Source organism: Aquarana catesbeiana, linkage group LG04 (genome assembly GCF_042186555.1).
Source record: "Aquarana catesbeiana isolate 2022-GZ linkage group LG04, ASM4218655v1, whole genome shotgun sequence".
Taxonomy (NCBI): domain Eukaryota; kingdom Metazoa; phylum Chordata; class Amphibia; order Anura; family Ranidae; genus Aquarana; species Aquarana catesbeiana.
The window spans coordinates 632037183-632050666 of NC_133327.1; the positions used below are offsets into that span (position 1 = coordinate 632037183).

At 40.5% G+C, this 13484-nt stretch overlaps 1 protein-coding gene across 1 annotated transcript in view; it reads right to left on the minus strand.

The window, feature by feature from the left end:
• Nucleotides 1-13268, minus strand: part of LOC141141298 (RRP12-like protein) — a 30280-nt gene extending 17012 nt beyond the window's left edge. Inside the window, exon 1 of the mRNA XM_073628974.1 lies at nt 13202-13268. Within this exon, the coding sequence (XP_073485075.1) occupies nt 13202-13268 (67 nt within the window). The remainder of the gene's footprint in view (nt 1-13201) is intronic.
• Nucleotides 13269-13484: the final 216 nt, after the last annotated feature.

Consider the following 13484-nt stretch of genomic DNA (forward strand, 5'->3'; position numbering starts at 1 on the left):
GCTGATTGTTTATCAGCGCAGCCCCCCCTCGGATGCCCACCCAGGACGCCGCCAGGACCACCAGGGATTGGCACCACCCTGGACCACCAGGGAAATGCTAATCAGTGCCCAGGCAGCTGCCAATCAGTGCCCATCCCCAATGCCTGCCAGTGCCATCAGTGATGCCTAACAATGACATCAGTGCCACCCATGAGTGCCCATCAGTGCCACCCATGAGTGCCCATCAGTGCCACCCATGAGTGCCCATCAGTGCCGCCTTATCAGTGCCCACCAGTGAAGGAGAAAGCTAACTTATTTACAAAATTTTATAACAGAAACAAAAGAAAAACTTTTTTTTTTTCAAAATTTTAGTTTTTATTTTTTGTTTTTATTTGTTTAGCAAAAAATAAAAAAAACGCAGTGTTGATCAAATACCACCAAAAGAAAGCTCTATTTGTGGGAACAAAATTATAAAAATTCTGCTTGGGTACAGCGTAGCATGACCGCGCAATTGTCATTTAAAAAGCGACAGCGCTGAAAATTGGCCTGGGCAGGAAGGGGGTGTAAGTGCCCAGTATTAAAGTGGTTAATAAAAAATAAAAAAAACCCTCAAAAATTTTTTTTATTATTATATATTGTCACCAGTGTAGTACCGCGTTGTCATATAACTTGTATGGCAGCGATCAGAGACACTGACTGGTGACAGTATGTGAAAAAAAAAAAAAAAATATATATATATATATATATATATATATATATATATATTTATTTATTTATTTATTTTTTATTGTATTATATAATATTTTTTTTTTATAACTATAGCAACACTGTACTACTCTTGAGGAGGTTGTCAGGGTTTATTATTTTTACACCTTATAGCAAAAAAAGAGGATTTCATCGAATATTTTTTATGTATAATTAATAAAATTGATTTTATAGTAATATTCAAGCGTACGTCGCCTTTAAAGTCCCAATAAAGAGGGATCTCTCTTTTTCTAAATTATTTTACCCCTTATGATTACCTAATAAAAATAACACACAAACATTTTTTTTTCATATCATCACTACTATGTAATTTTCTATTATATTATAAATCCTTATTATATTATTCTTCTTATTTTTAAAATGAGGATTATTCATTTAATATTATAAATAAATAAAAAAAATAACAAGGTTCACATCTGTGTGGCTGCGTGCTGCGTGTAGGGCAGCCCATTCAGTCCCCAACCTTTTTTTTGAAATTGCACTGCACCAAAAGCACCCCACGTTTTCCAATGTGTGGGGTACCATTAAGAATTAATTGCACCCCTAAAGATCAGAGCATTTGTCTGTGTGTCAGGAACGAGCGCGATTTTGTGCTTGTTCCGTGACACACAGTAACATGAACCAAGCCTTGGACTGGGGTCCCTCAAGATTGAAAATACTTTTTAAGGGCGCCCCGACTGGAAAAAGGTTGAGAAACACTGATCTATAACATATAAATGATACATAAATAATAATAATACAATAAATAACATATCCACTTGATGACCAGTGACATAGCAGTAAGTCGCTGTACTGCAAGTGGTTATACTGTGATGATGGCAGCTAAAATCAATGTTATTAACAATTCTTCATATATACATATATATATATATATATATATATATATATATATATATATATATATATATATATATATATATATATATATATATATATATATAATTTTAATAATAAAGTCTAAAAATATAAATATTTATTAATAAATTAAAATAAAATATGTTTCATAACTGATAAACCCCCTATAACTGTAATAGAACAGTCCATGGGTAAAACCATATTTTAGGGGTTACAAATTTTTTTTTACTAATAAATTAAAATTTATATAAAAATAACTTTAATAATAGCATTTTAATGCAGGTAGAATTATATATATATATATATATATATATATATATATATATATATATATTCATATATATATATATATATATATATATATATATATATATATATATATATACACACATACATATATATATATATATGTATGTGTGTATATATATATATATATATATGAATATATATATATATATATATATATATATATATATATATATATATATATAAAATATATATAATTCTACCTGCATTAAAATGCTATTATTAAAGTTATTTTTATATAAATTTTAATTTATTAGTAAAAAAAAATTTGTAACCCCTAAAATATGGTTTTACCCATGGACTGTTCTATTACAGTTATAGGGGGTTTATCAGTTATGAAACATATTTTATTTTAATTTATTAATAAATATTTATATTTTTATACTTTATTATTAAAATTATTTTTGAATGATTATAAATGTATTTTTCATTTATATGAATGGTGTTTAGCTGCATTACATATCTGGATTCAATTCATTTACTGTACACCATTCATATTTAAATAGGCACATGTATGATCTTTAAATATTGATAAAAACAATGTTTTTGAATAATTAGGTTAATGTATATTGTGTAGGGGGAATGTAACTTTATTATTTTATTAATATGAGGTGTGTAATGTGTGGTGCTTTGTGTTAAACTTCGGAATTTTTCACTTCCTATTACTGTAATCCCGCTAGATTACAATGAGAGGAGCCGTTCTCAGGATTTCCCGGCGTTTGTAGATCTCTTTACAACTCAACAGGAGAAGCGATCTACAAAGCTTGATAAACAGGCACTCAGAGGAGATCGCTCTCCTCTGAGAATGCCTGAGAACTGAGCAGCAGTATTTTACCGCTGGATGATAAACGGACACCTATATTCAAATCATGATATATTTTATCAGTTTATAAACACTAAAAAAATGTAAAATGAAACAAAAAAAAAAAACGTTAAAATGAGGCAGACTAGCAGGATCTAGTCCCATGTGTAAATCTTAGCTAACAGCCGGTATTCTAGTTTAGCTAGCCTATGATCTGAGCGGCAATCTGTTTTCTCCAAGCCTAGTGACAATATTGGAGGGTAAGCCGACTGGCTGGATTGATTAGTACCTCCAGCGTAGCCATTTCCTCACAGAATGCCTGGCTTCTTTTTGTTTAATGATCTTACATTTGTCCTGCAGATGATGTAAAGCATGTAACTGGGGATGAGGTGTTCTGCTCTGATCACTCGTTACTTGGCGAGCAATCCCATCTCCTACAGATCCTCCCTAGCACCATTAATATTATATATAGATACCCTTGTCACCCATTCACATTTCAACATCCACATGCAGTATGGAAGAGTACAGTGCATGCGGATGCCTTAGAGGGGGCTGTGGAGTGTGTGTGTGTGGGGGGGGGGGGGGGAGTAGGCAGCTAAGAGTGGTGATTTATAATGGCCGACCGTTGGAAAATAAAAAAGGAGGTGATCAAATTTATATTAATGCCTTGACCTATATTCATAAAGCTTCTTATTCTCCTTTCCCTGGAATATCTATACAGAAGGCAAGGCAGAGAGGAGAGGAAATGAGTGAAGCCATGATGGTTTAATTTAATGCCATATTGCACATCTTGAGCAATGCCTATTTGTAAATGTCTGTAGCCCTTCGCGCAATTTACGACCTTTTCTTCCGAATAGAGGCAGCGAAAAAAGAAAAATCCAGCTCCATCAGGGATTAAACTGGAGCAGATTTATCAATGCGTGCAATGCTTTGTGTTGCTGGGTAATGAGCTTTAATAAGTTGTTTTTTCTAGTTGCTTGTTTCCATTCTATTTATGTATGATATTCATGTTTCTGTTATTGCTTTACAGAAGTGTGATTTATACAACTGACTGCATCTTCTTTTTTTTTTTTCAAATCTTTCATTTTTAGATGTTTCTTTCTTTTATTGGAAATTTTGCTTCAAGAGTCAGTCCACCATCCATTAACTTTATTGGCTAAGTTGACATTTTAAAGGAAGGGCCCTTCTATCCCCCAGAATATGTTGGCTGTAATCAATTATGGCTGCACCCAAAAAAGGGAGGGAAGAGGACAAATAACTAGTCACCAGTATTTTCTCCAGTGGTCTCCTTGCAGCTGATCTTTACCCCATTACTGACTTACCATGCCTGGTTCTGCACTCTGCCTCTGCATGGAGGTGGCCATCTTGGTAGAGGCAGAGCTTTCCTTTCTCATGTCAGAAACTCCAGTAAGAAGAACAGTGAGAACGTAGTGGTAAAATAACCAAACATCAGTTCAAATCTCCTGAGGCTAGCAGTCAGAGGCAGCAGTGCCTTAGTTTAGGGGTCTCCAAACTACGGCCTTCCAGTTGTTCGGGAACTTCAATTCCCATCATGCCTAGTCATATCTGTGAATGTCAGAGTTTTACATGGGACGTGTAGTTCCGCAACAGCTGGAGGGCCGTAGTTTGGAGTTCCCTGCCCTTAGATGATCTCATATTGTAGTTATGAAGCTCAAGGCACTGGGGTGACCAGGCACTAGACATACATACCAGTAAGTGCTTTGATAATTTTCAGGAGGAAATCAAGTCAAGGGGTACATTTTTTCAGGGTACAGCTGAAGGAGCCCAATGGGATAAAGGAGCATCCAACACTTCTGGGTGTGTCAGAGGTCCTACAACAATCTGTTGAAAAATGACGGCACAGATTGATACATGAAAGGAACCAACTGTGCCCATTTTTATTTTATTTTTTTTGTACTGACTGTGCTTATATTTTTTAGCTATTGACAGTGTCTCTTTTAAACTACATCAGCAGTGTTCCCTTTAACACTTACCTGGCAGACAGGCTACAAATAATAAGTTTCAAAGAAAGTCTTCAAAGAAAGTCCTGTAGCCTTTCAGCAGCCAAAGCTCTGTAGGTTATCCTCTGCTGTCTTATATACAGGAAGGAGGAAGGTGCAGAGCTTAAATTTGTGTAATGTACTGCTGTGGAGATAGCATGTCATTACTTGGAGTGAGTGCTGTTTCCAGGCAGGCTTTGCAGTAGGAGCTTCATAACATTGGTATAAAAATTCATCTCATGCGCATTTGCCAGGAAATGAATTAAACCTCTAGGCTTATTGCCTCACAAAAGCAACAGAACTTTTAACTTGATCTTGTCCATAAATTATCCCCATCCAGTATGAAGTCATTGAATGTGTCAGCACAGAAATACATCTTCGGCTGTGTCTCTCTGCCTAATTTAGAGTCCTCCGGCTCATCCAGCGAATCAGAAGGAAGTGTAGAATCCAGGCAGATCTGAACCGCTGACCGTCTGTTCCACCTGTTGTTTGTGCGCAAAGGCAGGGATGCACTGCCTGGAAACCGTCAGAAAGCAACTGTTGCTGTCGCAGTGCTGCTGGTACAGGAACAGGCTGCAGAGGGGGCCAGCAGGCTTATTTAGAGTGTATTGTCAAGTGTTGGAATCCATAGCAAGTTCTTAGGTATTTGTTAACAGTGTGTAAAAAGAGAGAAAAATGACATTTGGTTGATTATCATAGGTTACCGTACTTTGCACAGTTGTTTTTTCTTTTCAAATAGTTTTTATTGAGGCAATAGCATGTTACATCACACAAAAATAACATACAAAGTATCAGACATGAGGTACAATACATGTTAAAAGGGGAGGAAATCTAAACACACTGTGTGTAGACCCCAATAAAGAGAAGGTCTTGGATGAGGTTCTCCCAGATTTTTACGACCTAACAGCATTCCGCATGATGGCAACATGAACAAACAGTTAAGCAGGCTGCATTAAGATAATGGGAAGTCACTGTGTGAAATTGTAAAGGGATTCTATTTATATTTAGACCCAAAATGTCTAGTTCTGGGGATGGGTCTATGATAATGCCTGTTACTTTGGCACTCAACGTAAATACCATTCTCCAAAAGCTCCTCGGACTTTTACACTGCCACAGGGTGTGCAGTAAATCCCCCAATTCCCTGTAATGATGCCAGCATTGTAAGGATGCATCAAAGTAAATCTTTGATAATTTGTATGGGGTTAACTAGCCTCTATGCACAATTTTGAGATGGGTGTCCCAGTGTTGAACACAATGAAAAGTTTTAATTTTATTGAAAATGGCTTTTTTCCAGGAGGATAGGGGATTGGAGCAACCCAATTCCTTTTCCCATGCTAGCATAGTAGCCGTTTTCGGAAGGGAAATTGCATTTTGGAGATAATCATAAAATCGTGAAATACCACCTCTCTGTACTGATCAAGCCGTAAGTTTTTGCCAAATATCAACATGTAAGGGCATCTGCAGGATGGGATATATGTGATGAAAAAGAGTGAGGCTTTAACATGGGGAAAGAGTTATCACTAAGGGTCCTTTCACACTGAGGCGGTTTTCAGGCGCTATTGCGCTACTAATAGCGCCTGTAAACTGACCCGAAAGTGCCGCTGCTTTGATTCCAGTGTGAAAGCCCTGAGGGCTTTCACACTGGAGCGGTGCGCTAGCAGGACGGTAAAAAAAGTCCTGCTAGCAGCATCTTTGGAGCGGTGAAGGAACAGAGTATATACCGCTCCTTTACCGCTGCTGCCCATTGAAATCAATGGGACAGCACAGCTATACCGCCGGCAAAGCGCCTCTGCACAGGCGCTTTACGGTGGTTTTTAACCCTTTCTCGGGCGCTAGCGGGGGGCAAAACCGCCCCGCTAGCGGCCGAATACCGACGGTAAAGCGCCGCTTACAATAGCGGCGCTTTACCGCCGACGCCGCCCCCGCCTCAGTGTGAAAGGGCCCTTAATGAGTCAAAATGAAAGTCTTTAATATACACAAAGCCTTGCTTAGACCAGAAATTAACCTGCAGAGAGGGAATGAGGTATTCATAAATTGATAAGGAAGCATCTAAGAGGATCTGTTTGGATTTGGGTACATGAATTAACAATAAAGACGCCCATGCACCTAAAGATACTTGAATCTATGGTTCCACATAGTTGTTTTTTCTTTGTACCAACCTTTTTAACAGCAATAGATGTTTTTTTGAATTACCATAATAAGGTATTGAGGATTTGTGGGCAGAAGTGTACAAAAGACAGATATAGGCCTGGCTCAAAAAAGGCGTTAAAGTAGGTGTAAGGCTTGAATGGCTGAGTATATAAGGGAAGATAGGCAGCAAAGAGGTTTCCAGTTAGCAGAACGTGCTGTGATTACTTGATTGAGTGAGTAAGGATTGGTCAGGAGAGGATCCGAAAGCTAGAGAGGGAGAAATGAATCTGCTTTCGGCCAGAGCTAACATTGAACAAATTTCCTGCTCAAACACCCCATATTCTAATATTCAACCTTCAATATTCAACCTTCTAGTAGGTTGACACCAATGATTTAGGCACGATAATCCCTGCAACGGCAGCTTCGCAGGGTTGTAGGTTCTCTGAAGATGGTCATACTAGTCAAGTGGCAAATTGGATTGTGACTAGGAATGAGGTTCAGGTTAGCTACTACCATAGGTTTGAGATGAATCCTGCGGATTCAAATTTACAGTCCTGGTGAATTTATGTGGAGATTCACCTGGGAGAATTTGTTTAAACCATTAGGCACTACATGGCCTTTGAACTATGGCCAACAAGTTTAGAAGGGCCTTTCTGGATAAGCCAACCCCCTCACTATAAAGGGAAGGGGAGGCACAGAGCAGCCCTAATGTCAGTGTATGGAAAGATGTTGTAGGAAAATGAGAGGGAAAGCTGACAAACTGCATAGAGAGAGATTAAAGCAGAACTTAAAAGAGAAGTAAGGTTTTTTTAAAAAAAAATAAACATTATAAAATTCTAAAATTTTATTTTACTTTAAAAATAAACATTATAAACTATACTCACCTAGGTGGATGCAGCATCGATCCAATGCCGCATTGGTCCCCCACCACTTCTGAGACTGAGCAAACAAAGATTGCTGATCGCTCAGTTCTCGGTCTTCACTGAACACCAAGCCGGTAAGGCTTAATGTACATGGAACGTTTTTACAACCTCCCCTGAACGATTTAACTTGACAGATAGTAATCCACGTTTAAAACGTCCGTACGTCCGCATTTGCGTTTAGAAGCGTTTGAAAAAAATTTTTTTTTTTTTCAAAATAGCCAAAAATGAAAAACGCCTGCAAACCAAAACGCGGCTAAACGCGAGTTACCACGTTTAGCCGTGTTTGGACACGTTTAAAAGTGCTTAGCGCTTGAAATGCCTCTAAACTTAGCGTCTGAACTCATTTTTTTGCTTTCCAAAAAAAGCCTCTAAACTCAACTGCATAAAACGACATTAAACGAACCTGTGTACATGTACTGATAAGATAACATTGGATGAGTTCAGGGGCAGCTGAAAAAAGCAGCCAACTGCCTCTGAACGTTCGTTTACCAGCAACAGTGTACATGACGCCTAACTGTCAGTCAAAAGGGAAGCCCCACGCTGCCAAGTTCTTTGCAGAGAATGACAGAGAAGATCGCCTGGTGCCTGTCACATTGGGGAGCCGGGGGGGTTCAGGGGTCGGTGGAATTGTAACATCTTACATGTTACACCCTGAATGTGGGTGTAACATGCAAGATGTTACAAAAGGTGAACTTATCCTTTAACAACTTCAGCTTTGGAAGGATTTACCCCCTTAATGACCAGGCCATTTTTTGCAATACGGCACTGCGTCGCTTTAACTGACAATTGCGCGGTTGTATGACGCTGTACCCAAACAAAAACCCAAACATTTCTTTTGGTGGTATTTGATCACCTTTTTTATTTAATGCGCTATAAACAAAAAAAGACCGACAATTTTGAAAAAAAACCAACATTTTTACTTTTAATAATTTTTATTGTTTTCACGAGAAACAAGTAGGAAGTACAAGACATATTGGCTTTATAGTAGTTGGTCCCAACTACTATGTTGCATAACAGACATGGTTCATTATATGAAGAGAATAACAGTTACTATAACTCATCCCTCTTCTACGTTTAGTAGGGTACAGTAGGAGATGACGAAACTTGATGACACAAATTCCAGTTAGAATCTAATGATCCATATACTTCTACAACGTAACATAAGATAGATGAAAAATAAAAATGAGAGAAATAAACAAAAAATGAAATGTTCTTTAACCAACCAGAGTAAAGAAAATTAATAATATTAATCCTTTAGTCGCAGTCCGATATCACATGCTATCTATGTACTCAGTCGAGTTGATATACCCATACGCTGTGGGTACCACTTCTGCCAATTGTATTTCATAAGCACTATGTGTGTTTATTATTTGTAGGGTTTCTACCAAGTTGGGAGGTATGCTATCCTTCCAGTGTCAGACTATATTAAGTCGGGCTGCTAAAAGTATATGAGACACCATTGCTCTCATATTGGTTGGAATTAAGTCTATATCAGGTGACAGAAGTGCCATACCTGGGGAAGGTGCAACTTTTATTCCTATAACCTGCTCAATTATGTTGAAAATGCAAGACCAGTATTTTTCAATAAGTTGACAGGACCACAGGATGTGCGGTAGTGTTCCAGGTCCCCCGCAATTCCTCCAGCATTCTGAGGATGTCCTAGGGGTGAATTTTGATATGCTGTATGGGGTAATGTACCATCGCAACATCATTTTTTTCCCACAGCTTGGCACTTCTGGTAGATGCATATGTTATACTAAAGGCTTTCTTCCATTGATCATCAGTGTATTCTTTCCCAAAATCCCTTTCCCAGGCTTGTATATTGGATGTTTTGCTGAATTTTTTTTGTTTTGCAGGTCAGGGCTGTCTTTAGCGCAGGGCAAAAGGGGCAGCTGCCCTGGGCCCTGTCATGGTCGGGAGGTCCACCAAAGTAGCTGCCCCTTGAGCCCGCGCTGCCCGCAATTTGGGGTCCCCTGATAACCCGGCTGAGCACAGAAGAACATCGCTGTATTCCCCGGCCAGCAGGGCGGGGGCGGGGCCAGGAGCTCCACTGCAGCTCTGACCCGCCCCATGCAGCCTGTATGCTTGGAGCTGAGATCGAAGTAGGAGCGCTGAGAGCCCCGCCTCCGGACCACTTCGAAACACGCCCCCAGACCTTTGCGAGCCCTGCCTCCGGACCCCTGAGGGCCCCATACCTTGATGTCTGAGGGCCCTGCACCTGGACCCCTGAAGGCCCCGAACCTGGACCTCTGAGGGCCCCGCACCTGGACCCCTGAAGGCCCCGAACCTGGACCTCTGAGGGCCCCGAACCTAGACCTGAGGGCCCTGCACCTCTGAGAGAACTGTCCCTGAATCAATGAGAGAGGGTGGTGAGCCTGGCTGGCTAGGTAGGTAATTCTCCCCTGTTTATGAACAGTATAGCTGTAAACTGCTGATAGGTAAAATTTAAAAATTTTAAAAGATCCGCAGTCTCTGGTTATCTCCTGTATTAGATCCGCAGTCTCTGGTCATCTCCTGTATTAGATCCGCAGTCTCTGGTCATCTCCTGTATTAGATCCGCAGTCTCTGGTTATTTCCTGTATTAGATCCGCAGTCTCTGGTTATCTCCTGTAATAGATCCGCAGTCCCTGGTCATCTCCTGTGCTAGATTTGCAGTCTTTGGTCATCTCCTGTACTAGATTTGCAGCCTCTGGTTATCTCCTGTGCTAGATTTGCAGTCTCTGGTCATTTTCTGTACTAGATTTGCAGTCTCTGGTCATCTCCTGTACTAGATTTGCAGTCTTTGGTCATCTCCTGTACTAGATTTGCAGTCTCTGGTTATCTCCTGTGCTAGATTTGCAGTCTCTGGTCATTTTCTGTACTAGATTTGCAGTCTCTGGTCATCTCCTGTACTAGATTTGCAGTCTCTGGTTATCTCCTGTATTAGATTTGCAGTCTCTGGTCATTTTCTGTACTAGATTTGCAGTCTCTGGTTATCTCCTGTATTAGATCCACAGTCTCTGGTCATCTCCTGTATTAGATTTGCAGTCTCTGGTAATCTCCTGTATTAGATTCGCAGTCTCTGGTCATCTCCTGTAGTATGTCTCTCAGTGAGCAGTGATGATGTGCAGTAACTTCTAGCAATGAATGAGGAAGCAGAAACTATGTGTTGTAACCTCTAACAACCAGTCAGTGATCGGTAATAATATGCTGTATCCTCTGACAACCAATTGCAATTGTTGCCTGATCTGCTGCAGTAAACAGATTTTGAGTCTTACTCCTATTTGTTATATGTCTAAGAGTGGTTGGGGGGCCCCAAGAAAATGTTTGCCCAGGGCCCAATCAATATTAAAGACGGCCCTGTTGCAGGTATTTATATATTAATGACGTGCCTTTGATTCTTGTGTTAGTGGTTGTGTAGTAGAAGGCTACTTGCCAGGGAAGGCGGGTGTTTAGTTTGTTATCATGTTTCAGTAAATGGGAGATTTGGATATATTTATAGAACTCCGATGGTGGAATAGAATATTCAAGTTGTAGCGCTCTGAATGTTTTAAGCGCAGGGCCTACAAACAAATCCTCCAATAGAAGAGCTTTGGTGGTGCACCAATTAGTCAAGGCTATATCACGTATCAAGAGTGAAATAGCTGTTATCAGGAATTTTAGAGGGGTAAGGGTACCTGTTCCTAAAAACTAAAAAAAATGAAGACCGAAATTTAAAAAAAAAAAAAAATGTTCTTAGCTTCTGTCAGTAAATTTTGTAAATAAGTAATGTTTCTCCTTCACTGATGGGCGCTGATGAGGCGGCACTAATGGGCACTGATAGGCTGTACTGATGGGCACTGATGAGGTGGCACTTATGGGCACTGATTAGGTGGCACTTATGGGCACTGATGAGGAGGCACAAATATGCCGCACTTATGGGCACTGATAGGTGGCACTGATATGCAGCACTGATGAGCACTGATAGGTGGCACTGGTGGGCACTGATAGGTGGCACTGGTGGGCATAGATAGGTAGCACGGATAGGCGGCACTGATGGGCACTGATGGGCATTGATGGGTGGCATTGATGGGCATTGATGGGTGGCATTGATAGCCAGCACTGACTGGCATCACTAATGGCCACTGATTGCTGGCACTTGTGGGCACTGATTGTTGGCACTTGTGGGCACTGATTTATGGCAGTGGTGGGCACTGATTGCTGGGACTGGTGGGCACTTAATTGTAATCAGGGCACTGATGATCAGTGCCCTGATTACATACCTAGATGTCCTCTGCGAGGAGATGCCGCTGATCGGCTCTCCCCTCCTCACACTCTGTCAGTGTGAGGCGAGGAGCGCCAATTACTGGCATCTTCGTGTTTACATGTGACTGGCTGTGATTGGACACAGCCAAACACATGGTTAAAGAGCCGCGGCTCTTTACAGAGATCGGGGTCGCGCCGTGTCCTAGCAACAGCGAGAGTGGTCAGTCTGGGAAGCCATCATATGACGTCCACCCAGAACGAGAGCCGCACCGCTCAGCTGTCATTTGACTGTGGGTGGGCGGCAAGTGGTTAACCTATGTGTCCATGCACACTAAAAGTGTTTACAGGAGACTAGAGGCAGGAAAAAAAAAAACCTAATGTGTGCATTTAGGAGAGGAGCTTTTGAGCAAAAAAATGCCTGAAGTGCCTAAATGTGGGTAAGCATGTGTTAACACTAGGCGCTTTTAGCGCTTAAGCGTTTTTTCATTTTAATGGCCAGAATAAATTAATATTCTTGGCAATGAAATAAACAGGAAAGCGATTGAGACGCCTAAACACACTTGAAAAATGCAGCTTAAGAGCGGTTTTGAAGCTGCTTTTTTTCTCCCAGGATGTGCCCCAGTGCGCATGAGGCCTTGGGTATAAAGTGTTACTAAACCCAGGACCCTGCATTCACTATATCTGATCTCCCACAGTACACAGAACATGGAAATGCAATTATTTTAGTAAATATAATCTGCTAAATACCTTTTCTCATCAGCAGTATACAATATAGCAGTCTTGTGACTTTTATCAGTGTCTGATTAAAGCTTGTAAGAGGAATTTCATTCTCCTCTGAATATCCTATGATGCTGCAGGACCCCTATGTCTGGACAGTGCTGATTGGCCCTGTGCTGATCACATACACTTTCCCAGGAAAAATAAACTCTCTAGAAATACACACCAAACTGAGCATGTGCAGCTTGACTCCAAAGGCTCTATCATATCAGGAGATGGATTGGGGACAGTGGAAGAAGGGGAGGATCATAGAAGACAGGATAAAACAGCCTTTTTACACAATGCAGATGATTAACCCCTTAGAACCTACAGTGAGTATAAAAAGCTTGCTTTACTGCATATACAGTTACTGTTGTGGGTTTAGTAACACCTTAAGAATCCAGCACTACAGAAGCTTTGTTGTAAAAAGGCAAGCAGATGACAACAGTTATCAGTATTACCTGTAGGCTCCCTGCAGCTGATATTTACCTGACCTACCATGCCTTCACTCTGTGTGGAGGTGGCCATTTTGGTAAACACAATGCTTTGCTTCTTTTTATCAGAGCCACCCCCCTGACGACTAGTGAATTATTAATCAAGAAGAAGCAGCAGAAGGGGTGGAGGAACCAGAGATCCAAAGAATGAAGGATAGAGAAGCAGAGAGATCCTTGCACAGCAGCTCCTCAATTACAGCTACCACTCCAATAAGGAGAACAATGAGCAGCACAGTAGTGACCTCTCCAT